Source organism: Castanea sativa, chromosome 6 (assembly GCF_040712315.1).
Source record: "Castanea sativa cultivar Marrone di Chiusa Pesio chromosome 6, ASM4071231v1".
NCBI lineage: Eukaryota > Viridiplantae > Streptophyta > Magnoliopsida > Fagales > Fagaceae > Castanea > Castanea sativa.
This window is the reverse complement of record NC_134018.1, coordinates 19,352,232-19,376,147: the sequence shown is the minus strand read 5'-3', so window position 1 is coordinate 19,376,147 and position 23,916 is coordinate 19,352,232. Positions and strand designations below refer to the sequence as shown.

The 23,916-nt window shown below is 37.7% G+C and overlaps 1 protein-coding gene across 1 annotated transcript; it reads left to right on the top strand.

The window, feature by feature from the left end:
- Positions 1-162: 162 nt before the first annotated feature.
- Positions 163-13,542, top strand: LOC142639583 (uncharacterized). The gene is made up of 4 exons (XM_075813744.1): positions 163-265; positions 2,400-2,953; positions 3,036-3,267; positions 13,003-13,542. Exons 1-4 carry the CDS (start codon positions 163-165, stop codon positions 13,452-13,454), a joined length of 1,341 nt encoding a protein of 446 aa, XP_075669859.1. The 3' UTR covers positions 13,455-13,542.
- Positions 13,543-23,916: the final 10,374 nt, after the last annotated feature.

Sequence of the window (23,916 nt, the reverse complement as noted above, 5' to 3'; positions counted from 1 at the left end):
GGCAACATATTGTATCAGAGTGTTAGATCTTTGTGGACTGACTGAGTAGTGCAGTGGCTGCTGTAGTAGAAGAGCTTGCTGCATTACTGCTGCAAGGAAGCATGTTACTACTGCAAGTAATCATGCCTGAGCTCTGATAAAGTTACAACACTATTCCTAGATATGAGTGTGCTGGTTGGAGCACAAGATGCACCTTCCATTTCAATTCCTGAGGTAGATGTAATCATGCTTGAGCTCTCTCAAATACCTGAAATGATGCCTAGAAGTATTGTTTTCTTTAGTTTTAATGTGCAAGCTAAAGTCAACAGTTAATTGACAAGCTGAGAAATAATACACACCAAACATGTACTAATCCAAACTTGGACAAGGAGCTTTTTAGAAATCAAAACTTGATGACAAATAATAAGCCTTTCTCATTAGTAATAGTACTACTCTAGTTTATTTTTTGCATGCAACTTTGATAAAGAATGAGAATTACAAAAACCCAACACTAGTTGGTTGATTCTAGTACTAGAACAATGTAGCAATAAGGAAGAATGCAAAAAAAAAAAAAAAACAGTCATGTTTTGGCTGTTGATTAGCTAAAAAAAAAAGCTCCACCATTGGCTGACAATAGCTTGATTAACTGATATGGTTTTGGAGAGAGAGAGAGAGAGAGAGAGAGAGATCAGAAAGTCTTTCTCATCAGTAATCGTACTTTCTGGTTTGGTTTGCATGCAACTTTGACAGAGAATGAGAATTACAAAAAACCAACACTAGTTGATGATTCTAGTACTGGAACAATGTAGCAATAAGAAAGAATGCTACAAAAACAGTCATGTTTTGGCTGTTAATAGCTCAAAAGGCTCAACCATTGGGCTGACAATAGCTTGATTATCTTGTGTTTGGATCTTGCACTAATTGATATGGTTTTAGAGAGAGACCAGGGAGTTAGAAAGATAAATAAGAAAAATGTAAGAGACCTGTTATTGCTTGATTCCTCTGTTACTTAAGGATTGTAATGGAAATTTTAGTACATGAAATTGAGGCCTAGTTTTAGACTATTAGTTGACCTGTTGTATAATGCAGCAGAAAGAATGGGCAATTGGATCAGTGTTTGTTATGACTTATCTACTTTCCCTATTTTGTTCTGTCACTTAAACTGTAATTGGTTCCTCTTTGGAAGTTGGAACTCTAAAGCTGGAAATATTTATTCCCACATCATTGTTGAATTTATTTTCATGGAACAAAAGAGTCTGTGCAAATGTGTAAGTTTGTGTACTTTAAAATGAACTTGCTAGCAATTTGAATGGAAAATTTTTTTAAGTAAGAATCTTGAAGCAAATTAATTTTCTGGAACAGTCCCTCCAGAATATTGGAATTTGGTTAACTTAGAAACCTTGTAGTTCTAAGCCAATAAGTTTCTTGTATGTACTAGTCAGTCCATCATTCTGAATGTTATTTTGCCTATTTGACCTGAATTTGCAATTTCATGTTACTGTTGTTCTGCTTGTTGGGGTTTGCTGATACATCTGTAAGTTGTAACTTTGTGTCAATCAAAGTTTTCTGAATTATCCACACAAAAAATAATAATAATAATAATAAATTTCAATTGATTAGTAACAAGCTCCTAGCTTTTTGACAGCTCATTAACAACTCACTAGTTAGTCACATGCTTATGTGTTATTAGCAAATCTGCACACTGCTGCACTAACTCTTCTGCACTACGGCATTGCTCCACTTATACTACACTACTCCAGGCTATAATTATGACTTTAGTACTGCTTTATTGCTCCAGCACCATATAGCAACCGTAGCTTGGCATCACAACAACTTCACATTGGGACCCACATTCTTAATCATATATTTTACATGTGCAAACAAATTTAATTATTAAAACTTATTAAAATTTAATGTGCTAGAATCATATTTAGATCTCTTTTTTTTTTTTTTCTTTTTCCAAAGAGAGTAATCATTCTCCCTCATTAAAAATATATAATATATACATACATACATACATACATACATACATATATATATATATATATATATATATATATATATATATATACACACATAAAAATAAATTTTTTTATCCAAATAGTTTTTTGAGACCATTTGTAAAGGAAAATAATTTTACATTACTAATGCGAGACCCACATGTTAATCTGAGATTGAGTAGTTTTGTAAAAAGGTTAGGGTGCTAGTTATTAACCTAGATGAAGTTATGAAGTAGTTTTTTCACTTAATCTTAGATTGATACTACCTATGGTTTTCCATAGGTAGTATCAATCTAAGATACTTTTGTGGGCTTTTGTTGTGTGATAGATACTTATTTTGATTTATCTAGTTATTATTTTTTAAATGATTAATCATTTTCTTTATTGTGATTTATCTAATTTATTGCTATAATATTTTAGGTGTTATTCCTATGGATTACAATGATTATATTGATAATAGTGATGAAGATCATTCTTCTGATGTGGAAACCGATGAATATGATGATGAGGAATTATACGATCTTGCTATGGCTGGATGTCATGTTGCAGTGACATATTATATGAAATATATGGATAAACAACCTTGTAGAGATTCTGAACAAACTGGCTATATGTGGTTGATGGATTGTTTGACGGGTAATGAAACGAAATGTTACGAAATGTTTAGAATGAAGCCACATGTTTTCCTTCAATTGTGTAATGTTTTACAACATACATATGGACTTCAGCACACAAGGCATATTAGGCTTGAAGAGTCAGTAGGTATATGTTTAATAAAACTTGGACAAGGAGCTTGTTATAGGATGGTTCAAGAAAGATTCCAACATTTTGGTGAGACTATACACAGACATTTTCATAAAGTTTTAAAACGCCTTAACATAATGTCAATGGATATCCTCAAGCCTTCTGACCCTACATTTAGTATAATTCCAAGACATATACAGAAAAATCCATTGTACATGCCACACTTTCAGGTATTCATTTCATACATTCTAATTTGTTTCTAATATTTGTTAGTATTATTTCCCAAGTATCTAAAATTTTAGTCTATTTTAGGATTGCATTGGTGCCATTGACCGTACACATATCCAAGTTGTTGTTGGAGACGACAAAAAAGCTTCATATTATAATAGAAAGGGCGTGACATCTTTTAATGTGATGGCAGCATGCGATTTTGATTTACTTTTCACATTTGTTATGGCTGGGTGGGAGGGTGCAGCACATGATACACGTATTTTCTTAGATGCTATCCGTCGACAATCTATCAACTTTCCAAAACCACCACCAGGTATATAAAATTTTTATACATTAAATGATGATACCGAAAAAATCACCAGTGAGTTGCAAGCACTCCTCAAACCAAAGCAATACCTGCGAAAAGAAAATAGAAAACCTAAAAGAGAGCACCGGTGTGGTGCCGGCCAAAAACCCTCCGAAGGTCAAGTTAGAATCTTGTTTCTTCAACCCTAGAATGCCAGAGTTAAGAATATTGTGCGTACCTCGATATCTAGGGTTTCTGGGGTATTTATATTGGGTAGAATTTCCTTTCTTTTAGGATACAACTTCCCTCTCAAGTTCCTTTCCATATAGGAGTCTTCTCAAACGTGTGTCGCAAGAAGTCCAAGTGTGCACGCTTACGTGGGGATAAAGCAAAAGTTGATTTAAAATATATCAAATGACATGCAACCTGGAATCTATAATTAATTCATATATGACGGATTCTCAGCAAAATTGAACCGTCATAGTCGCGTCACCTATGGTGTCGATCCGTCTTCACACTCTCTGTCCCTTCAAGTTCTATGGGAATATCCGTCTCCTATTTTTATTCCCTTCAGTTGCCCCCTTCAGTCCTTGGATCCGTCTTTTAAACCTGACGGATTCATGGAATGACTCACAAAGCAATGTATTGAGATGGGACGGTCTCAGTATACCATGACGGATGACACGTGGCCTGCATTTCTGACGAAGAACACGTGGTCCTTGTGGATTGGCTGTTTCCCCAAAACGAGGCGTCGCTTTGTATTCCATGCCCCTCGTTCTATAAAAGCCAGACATTTCTCCCTTCATTTTCTCTTCCTATCAAAAATTTGTGAGCAGAGCCCCTATCCGTCGTCTCTCATTAGAAGCCATCTTGATCCGGTATGTACTCCAAACCTTTCTCCGTCTTTCTTTTTATTTCATTGTTTTACATATATGCACTTTCTTTAGATCCGTCGGTGTCTTAGGTTATACCGTCATAAATGTAGGTAATGTCTAGTGCGTCAAGTAACCAGTCGTTTGTCCGCGAGGGGGCGGGCTACGATGAAAGGTTCTCGTCAGGTCCAAGAGATCCTGACACTTCAAGTGAAGAAAGGAATCTGTCCAGTACCTCTTCTTCCTTTGACGGTGGTCTGGAGACGGAGATTTCAGAGTAGTCCAGTAGTAGCTTAGACGGTGTGGATCCCCCCGTCCAGTCAGTGATTGGCCCAGATGGCCTTAGAGAGTTCGTCATGCTGCCTTTTTGGACGGTAAATGACTTTAGGTCGTCTATGACTGAATCTCATCTCAACACACTTAGGACCAAGTATCAAATACCAGATAACATCCGTCTACCTCTTCCCGAAAAATCTGAAAAATGTTACTATAGAGGGGTAGACGGTGTTGGGATCTACGAGCAAGCCTTAAAGGCGGGGCTCAGATTTCCCTTAAGTTCTCTCCACCGTCGTCTTCTTCAGTACCTTGGCCTGTCCGTCACCCAAATCTCCCCAAACGCCTGGAGGGTGTTCATTGGGGTAGAAGTTTTATATGGGGCAATGTCTGACGGTGCCCGAAGGTTGACGGTGGAAGAATTCTTCCACTGTTATCGTCCAGCAGAGATTGTCAAGTCAAAGGGGATGTATAGCTTTGCTGCAAGAAGCCCATTATTGAGGCTCGTCAGTGATACTCCAGACTCAAATAGAGACTGGAAGAGTCGTTACTTCTTTTTGGAAGGGGACGAATGGATGTGTCGTCCAAGGGATAGAACTTACATGCCCGTCGACACTACATGGGGCATAATGCCTCCGTTGGGTATGCATTCCTTTTGTTTCCGTCCAGTTAATCTTTGAAAGTTTGTTTATTCTTTAAAATCTAACCGTCTTTTGTCGCAGCCCGGGACCGTCCACAAGTTGACTTAGAGCAGTGGAGTTTTTTGGAGAAAATTTTTAGAAAGACGAGACTGCAAGAGAGGACTTGGGCTCAACTCGTCACCCTTGATACTCTACATTGGTATTGTGACGGACCCGAACCTTCATCCGCCGCCCGTCAATACGATAACAGAGTCCGAAAACGTATGTTCGTCGAAACTCTATCCGTCTTCCTTAAGTATATTTTTTATTATTATTTTATTTATTTTTTACCCTTGCGTTTCTCATCCGTCTTTGATTTACAGAGATGGACGCCGCCAAGAGGAGAGCCTTCATTAAACAACAGGCTGCAAAGAAAAAACAGGAGGTGGGTCAATCAAAGGGGACGGTCCCACCTGTACTGTCAAAGCGAACTCAAGAAAAAACGGACCGTCCTCCAAAGAAACAAAAGACCACGCTTGAACCCGTCGTGGCATTGGAGGCAGGGAAATCGCTCGTCAAGCATGGAAAGGGCAAAGGCTTGATGAAGGGTCCAGTACCCACCGGGGAGAAATCACCCGTTCTCTTTCGGGAGGATTCAAGTTACGCCCTTGAGAAGTTATCGTCTATCCTGACGGCCGATGACTACGAGGACCTCGGCAATCATGCGACAGAGGCGATGGGAGAGACGGGCCTCTTCACCATTGCACAGGTAATTTTAAATCCATCTTCTAGTTCCGTCAAGTTCTTTTTATCCGTCATTAAGATGGCGTTTGTATTCCCAGGCAATGCTGATGATGAAAGGGTTATTTGGTCGTTGTCTCAATCACGAAACGACCATGGACCGTCTGAGGAGGAAGAACCAGACGATGGAGGATGAGCTTCACGACCTGAAGACCCATAAGATCAATATGGACAGAAAGCTCAAATGCTCGGAGTAGGTCAGGGGTGAAGTTGAAAAGGAGAATGAGCAACTGCGCCAGATTTTGAAGGACAAGGAGAAGGAGCTGACGGACACAAAAGCAAAACTCCAGGATGCAAAAGAGATAGCCGTTCAGGAGTATCGCGACTCCGACCTCCTTCTGGCGGAGCTTGGGAGCTCCTTTGCTGACGGATTCGACGACGCCATCCGTCAGGTTAAGTCGTCGTATCCTGATCTGGACGTATCCCATATCTCGATTGAAGCTCAAGGTCAAACACTTGCACAGTCCGCCCGTTCAGAAAGCACAGACAAAGTGTTTTCCGTCACTGCTCCAGCCGACGGGGGTGAAGCTCTTCCTCCAAGTCAACCAAACGACGGCCAGATGATTGAGAACCCTTCTCCAAAGAATTAGTTTTTTTTTTTTTTTTTTTTAAAGAATTCTTACAGTTGTAAGCAAACTTGTTGAACCATCGTTTGACTCGTACAATTTAACTTGTTTAATCTTTATTTGCCTATTGACTTGCTCATTACCCGTCGCACATTATATGCATATTTATCTTAGTTAGACAACCCGTCTGCTGTGAAGAATTGTATATGTCCGTCCTTTCTTTGGACTTTACTTCCAGATGTATTTTTCGAGACCCGTCCACTTTGGACTTGTAGGTTTTCATCCCTTTGGGATGGTCCGTCCACTTTGTGGATCAATAGAATTTTCATCCTTTGGATGATCCGTCCACTTTGTGGACTTGTAGGTTTTCATCCCTTTGGGATGGTCCGTCCATTTTGGGGAGTAGTAGAATTTTCATCATTTGGATGATCCGTCCACTTTGTGGACTTGTAGGTTTTCATCCCTTTGGGATGGTCCGTCCACTTTGGGGAGTAGTAGAATTTTCATCCTTTGGATAATCCGTCCACTTTGTGGACTTGTAGATTTTCATCCTTTTAGGATGATCCGTCTACTTTGCGGATCAGTAGAATTTTTAACACCATGCATATAAAAATTCCTCTCACTATATTAGTTCAACAGACGAAATTGTTTATGGAAAAAACTTGGGTTCTAGTAAGTAAAAACTATGAATGTTTAAAATTAAACTGAAAATAAGTTGGTAGACATTGTCTTATGACTACCACACTACTGGTAGTACTTCCTTAGGTGCTCCGTGTTCCAGGGATGGACCAACTTTCTTCCGTCTAACGTCTCCAAGTAGTACGTTCCCTTCCTATGCCATGAGATAATTCTGTATAGGCCTTCCCAATTAGGACCTAGCTTTCCATGGGATGCATCCTTCGTCGCGCCAAGCACTTTTTGTAATACCAGATCTCCCACCTTGAAGTCCCGGTGCTGGACCTTAGAGTTGTAGTGTTTTGCCATCATGTCTTGGTACCGCGCCAGTCTCTGTGCTGCTGCTGCCCTGACCTCATCCACAAGGTCAAGCTCTAGACGCAACGCTTCATTATTCTTGCTCTCGTCATAGCTTTCCACGCGGTAGCTCGTTAGTCCCACTTCTGCCGGTATGAGAGCCTCAGTACCATACGCCAATCGAAACGGTGTCTCTCCTATTGGCGTTCTTGCTGTTGTTTGGTACGCCCACAGAACACTTGGTAGTACGTCCGGCCATATACCCTTTGCCCCCTCGAGCCGGGTCTTGATAATCTTTAACAAGGACCGGTTCGTGACCTCAACTTGTCCGTTGGCCTGTGGGTGAGCGGGTGACGAGTAGTGATTTTTGATTCCTAGCTGAGAACAGAAGTCCCGGAATGCATCGTTGTCGAATTGCTTCCCGTTGTCTGAAACGAGCACTCTTGGAATCCCATATCGGCAAATTATACTTCTCCATACAAAGCTGCAAATGTTTTTCTCCATGATAGTAGCAAGAGCTTCTGCTTCCACCCACTTGGTGAAGTAGTCAATACCAACCACTAAGAACTTCAGTTGTCTTGCTGCTATTGGAAATGGACCCATGATGTCCAATCCCCATTGTGCGAACGGCCACGAAGCCGTCATAGGTGTGAGCTCCTCCGTTGGCCGTCTAATCAGATTGCCAAACCGTTGACACTTATCGCAGGCTCTAACGTACACATGGGCATCCTTTTGCATTATCGGCCAGTAATATCCTGTTCGGAGTAGCTTGTGCACCAGAGACCTTGATCCCGAGTGGTTTCCACAAATTCCTTCATAAACTTCCCTCATCACGTAGTCAGCTTCCTCACGGCCAAGGCATCTTAGATATGGTCGGGAGAATCCTCTTTTGTAGAGTACATCTTTAATCAGGATGAATCGGGCAGCCTTAACCTTCAATTTCCTTACATCTTCTTTGCTATCTGGCAGCTTGCCGTTCTTGAGGTACGTCACGATTAGAGCCGACCAGTCATCTTTGGTGCCCACTTCCTGCATTTGAACGTTATCTAATAGCGATGAATGTTGGACGAAGGACAATACCTGTTCTGGGGTGATCATAGGTTCGGCTGAAGCAGCCTTTGCGAGTCGGTCCGCCTCTTGGTTCTCTTCTCTTGGGATCTGAGCTATCGTGAATTGGAGGTCACTCATTCGACCCTTCACTTCTCCGAGGTACCTTCTCATTCGTTCATTCCTACAATCATATCCCCCATTAACTTGACTGGCTATGATTTGAGAATCGGAGTAGACTACTGCCTTCCTGGCCCCAGCCGCTATAGCAAGCTCCAACCCTGCCACTAGGGCCTCATACTCTGCTTCGTTATTTGTAGTGGGGAACTCCAGACGAATCATGCACTCAATCTTATCTCCTTCCGGGGTGTGGAGTACGACCCCGATTCCTCCCGCATGCTTATTGGAGGATCCGTCTGTGTGAATTCTCCATGTGGGCGTCTCTTCTGCCCCCTGCTCCTCAAGTGTAGTGAATTCCGCGATGAAGTCTGCCAGTACTTATCCTTTCACAGCCGTTCGTGGCTGGTATTGGATATCGTACTCACTCAGCTCGATAGCCCATAAAGCCATCCGTCCAGCAGTTTCAGGATTGTTCATTGCTCTCCGCAACGGCTGATCTGTCAGGACTTTTATGGTATGTGCTTGAAAATAGGGGTTGAGTTTTCGAGCTGTAGCTACAAGAGCGAAAGCGAGTTTCTCCATCCGTGGGTATCTCTCCTCTGCGCCTCTTAGCGCCCGGCTGATGAAGTACACTAGCTTTTGTATCTTCCCTTCCTCTCTGATGAGAGCTGCACTTACCGCTGTTGATGAGACGGCAAGGTATAGGAACAATTCCTCCCCAGGCATGGACAGGCTAAGCAATGGCGGGGCAGAGAGATATGCCTTCAACTCTTCAAATGCCCTTTGGCATTCGTCCGTCCACTCAAAAGATCTCCTTAGCGTTCTGAAGAAAGGGAGACACTTGTCCGTTGCTCTCGATACGAACCTATTTAAGGCTGCTATCTTCCCTGTCAAGCTTTGCACTTCCTTCACTGTCCTCGGAGGAGATAGCTCCATAATCGCTTTCACTTTCTCTGGGTTGACTTCAATGCCCCGCTAGGACACCATGAATCCTAAGAATTTTCCAGCAGTAACTCCGAATGCGCATTTGCTTGGATTCAGCTTCATTTTATACGTCCGAAGAGTGTCGAACGTCTCCTGGAGGTCCCTCAGATGATCGGACACCTTTGCGCTTTTCACCAACATATCATCCACGTAGACCTGGACGTTTCTGCCAATTTGGTGCGCGAACATTTTGTTCATTAATCGTTGATACGTGGCTCCCGCGTTCTTGAGCCCGAACGGCATCACCTTGTAGCAAAAAAGCCCCTGGCATGTCACAAATGATGTTTTCTCTTGATCAGCTTTATCCAATTTAATTTGATTATACCCCGAGAAGGCGTCCATGAAGCTCAACAATTCATGTCTCGCGGTGGAGTCTACTAAGGTGTCAATGCGCGGGAGTGGGTAACTGTCTTTAGGGCATGCTTTGTTCAGATCCGTGAAGTCAACACACATTCTCCACTTCCCGTTTGATTTCTTGACCATTACCACGTTGGCCAGCCAATCAGGGTAATACACCTCCCTTATGAAGTTTACTTCTCGTAGCTTTTATACTTCCTCTGCCACGGCTTGATCCCGTTCGGGGGCGAACACACGCTTCTTTTGTCGAACTGGAGGGAAAAAAGGTGATACGTTCAACTTGTGAACTATGATTGTTGGATCTATTCCTGGCATGTCGTCATGGCTCCATGAAAACACGTCTTGGTTCTCTTTGAGGAATAACAGGAGCGCATGTCGGACCGTTTGGTCGACTGAGGTTCCGATCCGGGTGGTCCGGTTAGGCCTCGAATCATCTAGTCGTACCTCCTCCAATTCCTCCACGGGTTCTTCTACTGTTCTCTGTTCCTCGATGTTCATTGCATGTACATGGTCATCCATCTCCATCATGGCCACGTAACATTCCCGTGCAGCCACCTGATTTCCACGCAGTTCTCCAACTCCGTGTTCAGTGGGAAACTTGATCATCAGATGGTAGGTAGAAGTGATGGCCTTCCATGCGTTGAGAGTGGGTCGTCCGAGTATGGCATTATACGCTGAGGAGCAATCAACCACTAGAAAGGAAACATCCTTGGTGATTTGCTGCGGGTAGTCTCCTACTGTCACTGCCAATGTGACGGATCCTAAAGGATGGACCCGGGTTCTTCCAAAGCCAACGAGGGGCGTGCATGCCGGGATCAGGCGCTCTTTAGCAATCCCCATCTGTTGGAACATGGGGTAGTAAAGGATGTCTGCTGAGCTCCCGTTGTCCACTAGAACTCAGTGGACGTTGAAGTCTCCTACCTGTATACTAACCACAAGGGCGTCGTCATGGGGGTGGTGAAGGCGCCGGGCCTCTTCTTCAGAAAACTCGATACTAGAGCCGTTCCGTCGTGTTCTTTCTAGGGAAGAGCCCGTTGAGTGGACACTTTGTACCGTCCGTAAATAGGTCTTTCTGGCCTTTTTAGACGACCTCGTTGAAGTACTGCCCCCTATTATCATCCGTATGTCTGCTACCGGTGGTCTGGGACGTTCGTTTTCCCGTCTAAGATTCTGCTCCTGGGGTTGATCCATTCTCTCCTTCCTCACGAACCTCTGCAACCTTCCTTGCCTGATAAGGGCTTCGATCTGTTGCTTCAGGTCATAACAGTCCGTCGTATAATGGCCGTGGTCACGATGAAAACGGCAGTATCTATCTCTTGGCCTCTTGTTCGGATCTCCCTTCAACTTGCCCGGGAACGTCAAGGTTCCTTCATCTTTGATTTGCATTAACACCTGGTTAATTGGGGCTGTGAGGGGGGTGAAACTTGTAAACCTCCCCGAAGGTGGTTTGGATCTCCGGTCTTCTCGTCGATCTCTGGTTCTTGCCATTTTTCGTCCATTATCTGGTTTCGTATCCTCCTGTCTTTCCCTTTTTCTTGGCTTATAGTTGTCTCTGGCCAGCAAGGCATCCTCCGCGTTCATATACTTCGTCGCCTTGTAATATACATCGGACATAGTCTTTGGGTCATTCTTGCATAGAGAGAACAAGAACTTACCCTCTCGTAGCCCGTTCATGAATGCTGCCACAAGTATCTTGTCATCTGCCTCGTCTATCGAGAGGGATTCCTTGTTAAAGCGGGCTATATAAGACCTTAACGTCTCATCTTCTCGTTGCTTAATACTCAGTCTACATGCAATAGACCTCTTGTGTCGATGACTTCCAATAAAGTGTGATACGAACTATGCGCCTAGTTCCTTAAAAGTGCCGATGGAATTAGGCGTCAGCCTACTGTACCAATCCCTTGCAGGCCCTTTCAAGGTGGTGAGAAAAACCCTGCACATGATTTCATCTGGTACACCCTGAAGATGCATTAGGGTTCTGAAAGACTCCAGGTGATCCACCGGGTCTTTGGATCCGTCGTAGTTTTCCACATGGGGCATGCGAAACTTTGGAGGAACGAGGCATGAATTCACCAATGCTATGAAAGGCGAATCTGTTCTATGGACTAGGTCGTCCAGGTTGCTGGATACCCGCCCTCTAAGGGTGTTCATCATCACATCCATGCGTTCCCTCATCTCCTGCATTTCGGCGGCTATGTGAGTCGGCAAAGTGTCTGAGACAGATGGTCGATTGGTTTCTTGTCGCTCGGGTCTAGTTGAAGCGTTGCTGCCCTCAGGTCTTTCTGCGTTCCTTCCTTCCGGACTAGCGCCCTCCCGGTCTTCCTCTGGTGCACTTGGGTGTGCGGTCCTTTGTCGCAATTGTTCTTCCAAATCATGATTCTGCTTGGTGAGGCGCTCAACCGCCGCCGCAAGCGTTTGGACCTGCCTCTCTAGAGCTGTGGCGTGCGGTTCGTCGCCTTGGTTGTTGTTTGTTGCCATCGATCGAGTGAGTACCATGCAACTCTTTGTCTCAGGAATAGAGCGAGGCTGAAGTAATCGAAAGATTTTCTATTCCCACAGACGGCGCCAACTGATGATGCCGAAAAAATCACCAGTGAGTTGCAAGCACTCCTCAAACCAAAGCAATACTTGCGAAAAGAAAATAGAGAACCTAAAAGAGAGCACCGGTGTGGTGCCGGCCAAAAACCCTCCGAAGGTCAAGTTAGAATCTTGTTTCTTCAACCCTAGAATGCCAGAGTTAAGAATATTGTGCGTACCTCGATATCTAGGGTTTCTGGGGTATTTATATTGGGTAGAATTGCCTTTCTTTTAGGATACAACTTCCCTCTCAAGTTCCTTTCCATATAGGAGTCTTCTCAAACGTGTGTCGCAAGAAGTCCAAGTGTGCACGCTTGCGTGGGGATAAAGCAAAAGTTGATTTAAAATATATCAAATGACATGCAACCTGGAATCTATAATTAATTCATATATGACGGATTCTCAGCAAAATTGAACCATCATAGTCGCGTCACCTATGGTGTCGATCCGTCTTCACACTCTCCGTCCCTTCAAGTTCTATGGGAATATCCGTCTCCTATTTTTATCCCCTTCATTAAATATGTATGAAGGATATTATTTATGCACATCTTACATTTTTTTTTCTTTTACTAGGAAAATATTATTTAGTTGATGCTGGATACCCTTTAAAGAAAGGATATTTGCCACCTTATAAGGGACAGAGGTATCATCTTTCAGATTTTCGACGAGCTGGTCGAGGGAATCACATAGAAGAGAGGTTTAATTATGTTCACTCATCACTTAGAAGTGCAATTGAGCGAACTTTTGGAGTGTGGAAGAATAAATGGAAAATTTTGAAGCAAATGCCACCTTATGACATTAAGCATCAAAGAAACATTATAGTTGCTACTTGTGTTTTGCATAATTTTATTAGAAAACATGATAGGGAAGATGAGGGATTCAATTGGGATGAACATGACTTGGACAGACCAAGAAGCAATAGTAGTGAAGAAGGTAGTAGCAAACAGGCAAACGTTGAAAATATACAAGATGAGGAGATGAAATTTGTTCGTGACAAAATAGCTCGATCCATTTGTGGGTTGTGAACAATATTTTTATTATTTCTGTTTTGGTGTTTGATTTTTCGGATAAGAACTTTTTTATTATTATAATGGATTGTCTAGTATTGATATTGTTGGCAATTAACATTTTAATATAATTATTTTCCTAATCATTTTAATATCTTTTTCTTGATGAATTATTTTTAATATTTTAAATTTGATAAACTTCTCTTCATGAATTTCAACAACAAAAACATCATTATTGTTGTTATTATTAATGTAATTGTTAAGCTTAATTACATATTTTCAATAATAATAAAAAACACTGATCACAGAAAAAATGACAATATAACCTTCAAAAAATAGTTAAGTCCTTTTTGGGAATTTACACTCAAAACAGCTATTTTTATAACAGCTTATCCAAACGCTGAATATGACTTTAAAAATAGAAAACGCATATTTTCACATTTTTACCAAACACTTATTTGTGGTTTTTAAAATGGAGTTTTCAAAACGCACGTTTTAAAAACGCTAGTTTTTAAAACGCGCCTTTTGAAACAGCTTATCCAAACAGGCCCTTATTTAATTATTAAATATATGCTTGAAAATCATTAAATTTCCCTCACGTCTATAGAAATATTAGTCAATTTTGCTAGTTTTATAAATTTAATATCTATATTTAGGCTTTAATTAATTATTAAATTAATTATGACGTCATCACGGTTCGACCCTAGTTCGACCTCGGTTCAACCTCAAAAACCTTAAACCTCTCACTTTTATGGTTCAATGAACGGTCCGGGTTTGGAAACCTTGGTTGTTGGTGAGTAGTGAGTTTTGAGTGATGGATAATGAGTTTGAGTTATGAGTTATGAGTGATGGATGTTGAGTAATGAGTTATCCCCAAACCAAACAAGCTCTTATTGTGGCAGCTTTTTCCCAGACGTCTTCATATTTATTTTATCTGCACTCTCCTTGGTTTTTCTTAAGAGTTTCCTTTTCTTTTTTTAAATAGTAATAATAACTAGTCGTAGACCCGCACTATGCGCGGGAAAATAAGATATGATTATTTTTTATTGGATAATTATTGAATTAATATATTAGATTGTATATTATTAAAAATTCAATGTGTTATTTGAAATTATTTTTTAAATTAGAATTTTTTTGTAGTGTAACAAAATATATTTTGTAGTCAGGTATTATATATAGTGAGATTTGTATGAAAACACAACGCAATAAATTTTTTTTTTTTTAAATTGATAGTGTGAGAACCATTAGACCAAGTTGTAACTATGTATACTTTGTTTATTACTATACAAATGTATGGGATTCTTATAGATATATTTTTCTCAAAGACATAGATCCACGTCTCTTTCTTCCTCACAATTGAAACTAAGTGAAAAAGTAAATAAAGATAACTATGCAATAGATCATTATCAATAAATCATATATTATAAAGTGGAAATATAAAATAAAATAAAATGCAAAAAGAAAAGGTTCCTTAAGTACCTATACATAAAAACATTAATAGCATAATGATGCTATAAAGTAAATTATATTTCATCTTATTCTCTTTTTGGCATTTTTGGTAAAGATGATCAACTAAGTAAAGTAAAAGCTTACAAAGAAAGTTCAGATTAACTAAAAATTTGATGGTCGAGATGCTAATATTTTGTAATAAAATGAGCAAAATAAATATAACAAATAGATTTGAGAAAAATATATAAGATTTCTAAAAGAAATTTTATCAAACAAATGGGATGCAACAATACAAAATTACTATCCTGAATATTTTTTTACTTTTTTGATACTCTACAAATAAAAAAACTTTATTCACTTTTTGTCACAGTATAGACTATAAAGCGATTACAAAATAACAAAAAGTTAAGGAACTTATAACAAAAGGCTTTCTATACAAAATTCCAATAGAAGGGAGACTAATAGGCCATCCACTTTCTTCAAGACATAGGGGATTATGAAAGACCATATATCATTTGCCTACCCTTTTCTCTTTCTCAAATTCACATTACCAAAGAAGTATATGAAGCTAAAAACATTGTGAATACATCTCTGTTCAGTGGAAGTCCATTGGTAGGCTCATTCAAATTCGTAGCCATGTATATTTTGTTTTGATATAAACTTAAATTTCTATTTAAAAAAAAAAACTACATATTAACCCAAACCAAAATTCAACCAAAGCTATAAGAGGGATTTGTGATATGAAATTTTAAAAATACAACACAAAAAAATTAAATAAAAAAACCATCAACCTAAATTAGAGTTATAAGAAAGAATAAAAATGAAACAATAGAGAGAGAGAGAGAGAGAGAGAGAGAGAGAGAGAGAGAGAGAGAGAGAGAGAGTACTTACAGTTTTTTGTGTGGAAAAAAATATGGATTGAATTGAATAAATGATATCAAATTTATAAAAAAATAAGATTGGGAGAAGAAAAGTTAAAATATAAGAAAGAGGAAATGATGAAGAAAGTTTAACAGTAAAGTAAAGAGTAGTAGGGAGATAAAGAGGCAAAGAGAGAGGGGAAGGTTGGAGGAAGGGAAGAAGAGTTTTTTTTTTTTTTTAAATAGGAAGATGAAAAGTTTAAATATTCAATTACTTGAAATTAGAAAGAAGAAAACAAAAAGTTGAAATCAATTTGGATAGCTGAATATAGTTAAACATTTGCATCTAATGAATAGTAACGTTTGTAATGAATAGTAAACATGTGCATATATCCACTAAATGATAATGAATTATTCAATTTTAACAATTACTTGAAATTAAAAAGAAGAAAATGAAAAGTTGAAATCAATTTGGATAGCTGAATTCGTCCCCAAAAAAAAAAAATTTTGGATAACTGAATAGTCAAATATTTGCATTTAAAGCAAATAAATAGTAACATGTTGAATAGTAATGGAGCACATTAACAGGTTTGTCCATTAACTATATTTAATTATTTTTTATATAATAAAATAGAAAAATCATAAAGGAAATTAAAAAAAAAAAAAAAGTATGACGTGGCTAATGAAGTGGCTCAACAGGAGTACAGCAACATTAAATTATACATCTCAACTTTTAGATATATAATAATAATAATAATAATAATAATAATAATAATAACATGGAGAACTTTTCGAAAGAAGAGTATTTTTGGGCTCACCTCTAACTAATAAAACCTACAGGTGTGTAGAATTCTTATAAAATCCTTAAGGAGATTACTTTTCATGTAGTTACACACATAGTAATGGAATCAAGAATTTAGAGCGTGGTCCTATCATATTTGGAGACTCATTAATCAACCAGATGCAAATTTCATTATGGAGTATCAAGAGTTTGGACTTAATTTTGAAATATACTTCATAGAATAGACTCAACTAGTGAATAGACTCTCACCATTACATATGGGAATAAGATTTCAAGCAAAACTGGACATAGACTTACCGGTTAGTCATGATGTTGTTTTATATGAAAAAGGGATTGGCATCGAAGACAACCCTTTTGTTCCAAATCCACAATTGTCACACCCCAATTTGGAATGGACCCACACGCTAATACTAGGCATGTGCCTGATTTAACATGAACCGCAACAACTAGTGAATGTTAATCATTGGAGCATGTGAAGACACTTTTTATCTCTCATGACTTGCAGCAGGATCTAGATGCAGAAAATAAGAATATAATCTATACTATGGACTCCTATAAAAACGGAAGACTTTTTGCTAAAATTAAAAATATTTTGCTAAAAATACTATTGATAAAGATAAAAATTAGTTAAAATGGTACAATGAGAATTATGAATAGTACCAAAAAGTGCAGTGAGACTTATAAATAGTAACAAAATAAGTTAAATAGTAAAATAAGTTGGCAAAAATAATCTTTATCAAACGAACACTTAGCTTTAAATTTTACTCTTCTCCTATTGTGCCATGTCAGATAGACATTCCCCCTCCCCTCTTGGCTAACACTTAAAACTTCCCCATCTAGTTCACGGCCTATTAGTATTTTTTTTTTTTTCTCGACCCTTTTATTGACAATCCTTTAAAATTCAAAATCTAAGCCGATTAAATATCCTTCATTTCTCTCTCGTCACATTGATAAGGTATAAGGCCTCCCTAATTTTAGCTTTCCCATTTCATTTATCCATCAATATTTTTGTCCTTCTTAAAACCCTTTACTTGACACCCCTTGAATTTAAAATTCATCCATTTAAAAATAAATAATAATAAAAAAACAGCATTTCCTCCTTCATCCTTTAACCCACTCAAGAAGTAACTAAGCTTGTGTAGTTCAGACAATCTTCTGATTCTGTTAGAGCTTCAAATTAGCTTTTGTAGGTCACCACATTAGAATTTTTTGAGCCTAGTTAGAGCCTTTGTTGGATCATCAGCCTCCTAGCCAGCAAACAATCCGCCATTCTCAGCATCCTGAAACCACCACCAATGCTTCCCCTTTCATGTAATACAGTGCAATCAAGACCCTTTGATGCTCAAGCACATTAGAATAGGAGAAGAACTAATTGGCTATGTAAATCCAGCAAGCAGGATCATCTCCTTGAAATTTGGGGAAGTCCATTTTCAAGGGCTTGATTTGCCTTACAAAAGAAAACTCTGTAGCTGTTGCATTGTTAGGAACGTGGTACCCTCATGACCCTGATTGCTTCCTCCTTCTAATTCAGCCATTTATTGCATGAACAAATTAATAGACTATATGTGTTTCTGAACTTCTTGTAACTCCTGATCATGGTGATCAGTTGATCGAGTTTCTGTCATCATGAGAGTGATATGATAGAACCGCTCTAATACCTAATATTATGGTTTTGCTGGCCTTAATTGTTTAAAGGGAATTAGAGTTGTCTTGGGGTAGTGTTTAGGTGACATTTGGGCTAGGTCACTTCAAGGGAATTTTGGCCACCTAAAAAAAAAAAAAAAAGAGTTAAGAGAAGAGAGAAGAGAGAAGAATTTAGAACTTGGAAAGAATAACAAGCTATTCGAGCTTCTAACTACCTGAGAGTTGGTAGTTAGTCAGTCTAACACTCCCTAATAGCATAATTACTCCTAATTGACCACATTATGAATAATAGTTAGTCACATGGTTAATTATAGAGTTAGCTGCATTAAAGTCTAGTACATTACAAGTGTCCGCAAATTTCTGCCTGAATAAGCTGAGCACAAGTAAGCTAACAACGACAAAACGCAAGCTAATTAAAGCTAACTAACAAGCTATGTACAAGTATCAATACAATGCAGCAACAACTCCACTCATGCCGCAGTGATACAGCAGCAGCTATGTGACAGCAACACTGCAACTCGTTAACTCAACTAGCTAAGCTGATGCTGACAGCAGGTAGCAGATTCTGTTGCAATGCAACCAGCAAACGGGTTATGCAGCAACAGACAACAGGCATAGCAGAAGCATAGCAGCTAGGTAGTCCAGTCTTGAGGGTCTTAACAGTAGTTGTTGTTAGTCAGAAGTAGAGCTCAAAATCATAAATAGTTACATATCCTCCTCCATTTGTCTCTTATCACAAGGCTGAATCACAAATTATTCTACAACTTTTTTATCACAACTTTGACGTGGCAGACTGTGAGTGTTTAACCATTATTTACATATGGGCTCACTATTTTTCTTCGTCAATCACACTCCGTCACGACACAGTTGTGTCAAGAAATTGTGAAAAATGTTATAATTCTAGACTTTTTCAACATTAAAGCTTCCCTAATTTTGGCTTTCAATTTCTCCATGAACATTTTCCCCCTTTTAAAACCCTTAGGTTGTCACCACTTGATTTAAAAACTTATCCATCTAATATTTTAAAACGGTTGCATTTCCTCTTCCTTTATCCAAACCCTATGACATGTTTTCTCTCTCAATCTCAAATTTCTCTATGATAAATAGAACCATCCTACTCAATGCTAGGGCCCCCATGATTCGGAAACCTTTACTTTCTAGAGATATGGAGGTGCTCTATTAAGTGATTTTTTTTACTTATATTTTATGAAATTTTTAGATAAATTTTGTTAGTTTTGTTAACTTTGATAATAAGGAGAGAGTTTGGAATCTGATGTGGTCTAAAAATAAATAAAAAATTGAATTGAGGGCTTGTTAGGCTTTGGACACTGAAAGTGCTTGTTTCAATTTTTTTTTCCTATGATTATAAATTTTGAGACACGTTTTCTTTGTTTTAAATGTTAGAAATGTTGTAGAATACACACAAAACAATAAAATAACAAACACCACAACAAACTATATATTTTTTTATTAAAAAAAAAAAAAAAAAAGCACCGCAACAAACTAAATTTAATGTGATTCAGTTTACTTTAACTCAAACCAAAACTCAATATTAATTATATGAATTACAGCCATACATAAGACAACCTCTCAAATATAAATTAACCCAAAGCCCCAATACACCAAAAAGTGCCCTCAAATAAACATACTAGACACAAAACTTAGTCTTTAACTCTCCCAAGACAAGCTTTGCTCATTACTCTCTCACACACATCGTAAAGCTGCACCACCATTCTATTTGTAGGAATCAGTGTATATAATTACTCACGAAATCTAGGTACTACTTATCTTCTTTTGGTCATTCCTACCAACATGTAACTTGTTTTCATGCATCTCCCTTGTTCTATATAAAAGATATCATTCAATTCATTTGGAACAGGCCAACAAATAAAACTATAGCTTTCTTTTTCCAGAAAATCTTTCCTTTTTCAGATATTCTGTTCTTGTTTGTGTGAGTTATATCAGGAGTAGTTTATCTAAATAATTAGGTGTTTCTAATGCTGTTTTCCTTTTAGGGGCGTTCGATTTATTATAAATCTCTTGCTCTTGTCGGTACTCAAATATCAAGGTGCATTGACAATATATAATAATATATAAACCTAACAGTATGTTGGTACTCAAATATAAAGAGAAGGTTTTCTTATTGTTTTACTTTTTCAAGGGAGAAAAAAAAAGTATAAAATAAAATAAGTTGGTAAATCGGGTTCCAATCTTTGTTCCAGAAATTATATTATTATTATATCACAAGAGAATCTCCACAAGCTGGCCTAAATAAACCTAATGAAACCAATTTTATTTTTCACCAGTCATGTCTTTTGGCATTTTCCTTTCGTTTTAAGATCTTTTTTTTATGTGGATGTTAATTTTAAAAATAAGTTGTCTTTGCCAATGCCATACTGTCGGCACCACATCAGGGAAAGTTGAAATCTTAAACAATAGTAATAATCACTTTTATATGCTATATGAATATGATTTTAGCATAATTTATTCCTACAATATTCAATTTTTTTCATCATATAATATTAAAGAGATTTATATATTTGACAAATTAGGATAGGCGTGGGATTTAACTTTGACTAATGTTAGAGACATCTTTTTCTCAAAGGTGATAAGTGGTAATTTGGTCATTGTAGTATGCTTTAAAAAAATATATAATTAGAGTAAAATTACAACAAATCACATCCACATCAATAGTTGCAAAAAATAATTGTGTAGACGATTTTTTAACTTTCCTTTAAGAGAAACAGGATTTTGGTTCATCTCTAAAGCAGAGATGGAATAGATTAATGGTTTGATCATTGATGTAATAGATAGGGCATGAAAAATTCGTTGTTTTAATTAGTCTTAACTAATAATTTTTTTATTACAACATGGAAGTAGTATTGATTTAATTAAAAGAAGTACTTGAATTTGGGGAAGTTTTTCATTGGAAGAGTAATATTATTTATAGCTAACCCCAATACCTATATGATTTCTTCTTTCTGCCTTATGGGATTTTTTTTTTTGACATTGCCGTCTCCAATTATTTTTTCTTTTCTTATTCTTTGTTTCAAATATTTGTTAACCTCCTTTATATCTATTCTTTTACATTATAGTATATTTTTGTCAGTAGTCAAAAGAGACGTCTTACTAAATTCAAATTTTGCCCACCAATAAAAAAGACTAATGAGTTGCAATTAGTGGTAGAAATAGAATCAATCCCCCACCAAAAATTGAAAAATAAAAAAGACCCCGTTCATTTGATTCCTCCGATTCTCTTTTATTTTTAGCTGGATATGCGACATAATACATATGTTATCTATTTGTTTTTTAAATACCACATATTTTACATTTAATTAAAATTTGAGAAAATTGGAGGGTTTAATTGAAGCTTATTTTATCTCATGAAATAATAAGTTGTTGTTCTACCTCATTGCTGATACTCAACATCGACTCCAAGACTTCATAATGACTCATCTACAATACGTCAAGCGGCAAGGGAATAAACCAGCCTATTTTTTGGCAAAACACACCAAGGGAATTACATTTTTTGTAACTTTGATAGAGAAAAATTCACCCATTATTGAATCAATTTTGATTCCAGATGCTTTGTATTTCTCTTCTTCTTGAAATAAAGTTCCATAATTCTCATAAAATATATATATACATAAAAGTTGTTGTTCTGGCATGATATGAGAACAGGTACTTTCTAAAAAAATCTCACATGCTCTCACATCTTTGCTGGAAAAAAAATTATGCTTAAAATCTTGCAAATTAATTTAGCTGATTACGCGAGAAAGCTGACTCTTACCGTACAAATTAATATCTAATGGTCAATAACAAGTGACCTACCATGCATGATGATGACAATTGATTGGTTTTTCAACACGTTTTTTTTTTTTTTTTAGTCTCATCTACAAGAGGAATGGAACAATAAACCCAATTGAACGATCACGCTACAGATTTTTAGCTGGCAAACTAGTTTTTAGCTAAAAAACAAGGGAAAAAATATAGATAGCAAAGAAACCTTCTCAATTAAGGTTTTATTATTATTATTTTATGTATAATTCCAGATTTGCTTATTCAAGCATTACTAATAATAGGAATGGCAAATTGCTGCAATCTTTTCTGTTATATTCTGAGATTTGATTCTCAAAATTTAACAATATTTCAAAAGGAAACCATTGCGAAATTGTGACATCTCTCTCTCATTATGTGGGATTTTTTTTTTTTTTTTTTTTGGGAGGCTTGCTTTAGTTTTCTTTGTTGCAAGTCTACTATAGTGTTCATGTTTTTAAATGGAAGGATCTTTCAACTTTCAACTTTCAAGTCTTCACCTCCAACGTGGAAGAAGAAAATGAGAATCATTTACGGAATATTACAAACTGTCATTGATTATCAATACCTAACTTCCATTAGGACCACGTAAATAATAAAAAATAAAAAGTAAAAAAGACAGACTCTTACAAGGAGAGATTTACGCATCCTAATGATGTTAGGTTAGATTCCAAAAGTTAAGGATTTATCCAACAACGGCTAAGCATTTGGCTTTTCTAAACTAAGGAGTGATGAGTGTATTTGCTTTTCCTTTAGTTGCTCCAATGCTTAATGGGGATGCCAACTTAGTAGAAAGAAAATGGGCTCCAATGCTGATTAGGATGCCATTGCCAATTTGGTAAAAAGTGTTTGATAGAGCTTTCAAAAGATTTCGACTTTTCTAGACAGATACTAGAACTTGTGATTTGCTCTTTTTCCCATTTTCGCTTCAATGTTAATTTTCCAGTTGCTTTAAATGCAGATAGGGATGTGCCAGCTTACTCAAAACAGGAATCCAAGAACAATAAGCCAATAACATCGGGCTCCATACGTATATGTAAAAATTTTCCAGTAAAATTTTTAAGCAAGTAGATTCATTATTGTTTGATTCTCTCTTGAGAATCAGAGAGGAGAACTATGGAATAAAGGAAGTACATGCTCAACTGATGGGACTTGAGAGACCTTACATTCTTAAGCTCTTCAAGTAGTTGGATCGATCTCATATAAGTGAGATTACCGAATTCTATTAAATCTTGTTCAATACTTAATATTGGACTTCAAATAGAGAGCGTTTCCAACTAAAATTTTATGAAACTAAAAGGATGTGATTGATTATAGTCCTCGCGGGAACTGGACAAGAAGATTAATTAACCATATAAACCCAAAAAAAGAGGCAAGCATCATTGGGAGGATGTTAATGTTGGTGTACCATATAAATAGTGGTATTTGCCTGATGTGAGGTCAATAGCAACACAACTAGTTTTCACACCTGAATTCCAGTTGATACAATTTCAATGCGAATTCCCATACCACCTGATATCATTTGTGCCTTGCCTTCAGTTGCCAAAGATGTTGGTTAAAATTAGATCATTAAGCATATATTCAGACATACATACAAACGATTGTTCTAGAGTTCTTTGGTCCACTCATGAGCTGCCATCATGAAGAATTGGACCAACTCCTCTAATCTTTGAAACCCAGTTGTGTCCACATGCTTGTGGATAATATGGTAGACCCAGAATAACTCCTTTTGATTTATATATTGAATTAAAGCCAACAAGTCTCAGAACATGACATATAAACATCCAAACAGAATCATGAACTAAAGGCAAATACCTTTAAATGAAAACAAGGAGACAAAAGATCTCAAATCTCTGCCTATGCTTAATTTTCTGTTCATGTAACAAACATTAAAAAAACAAACCCCACC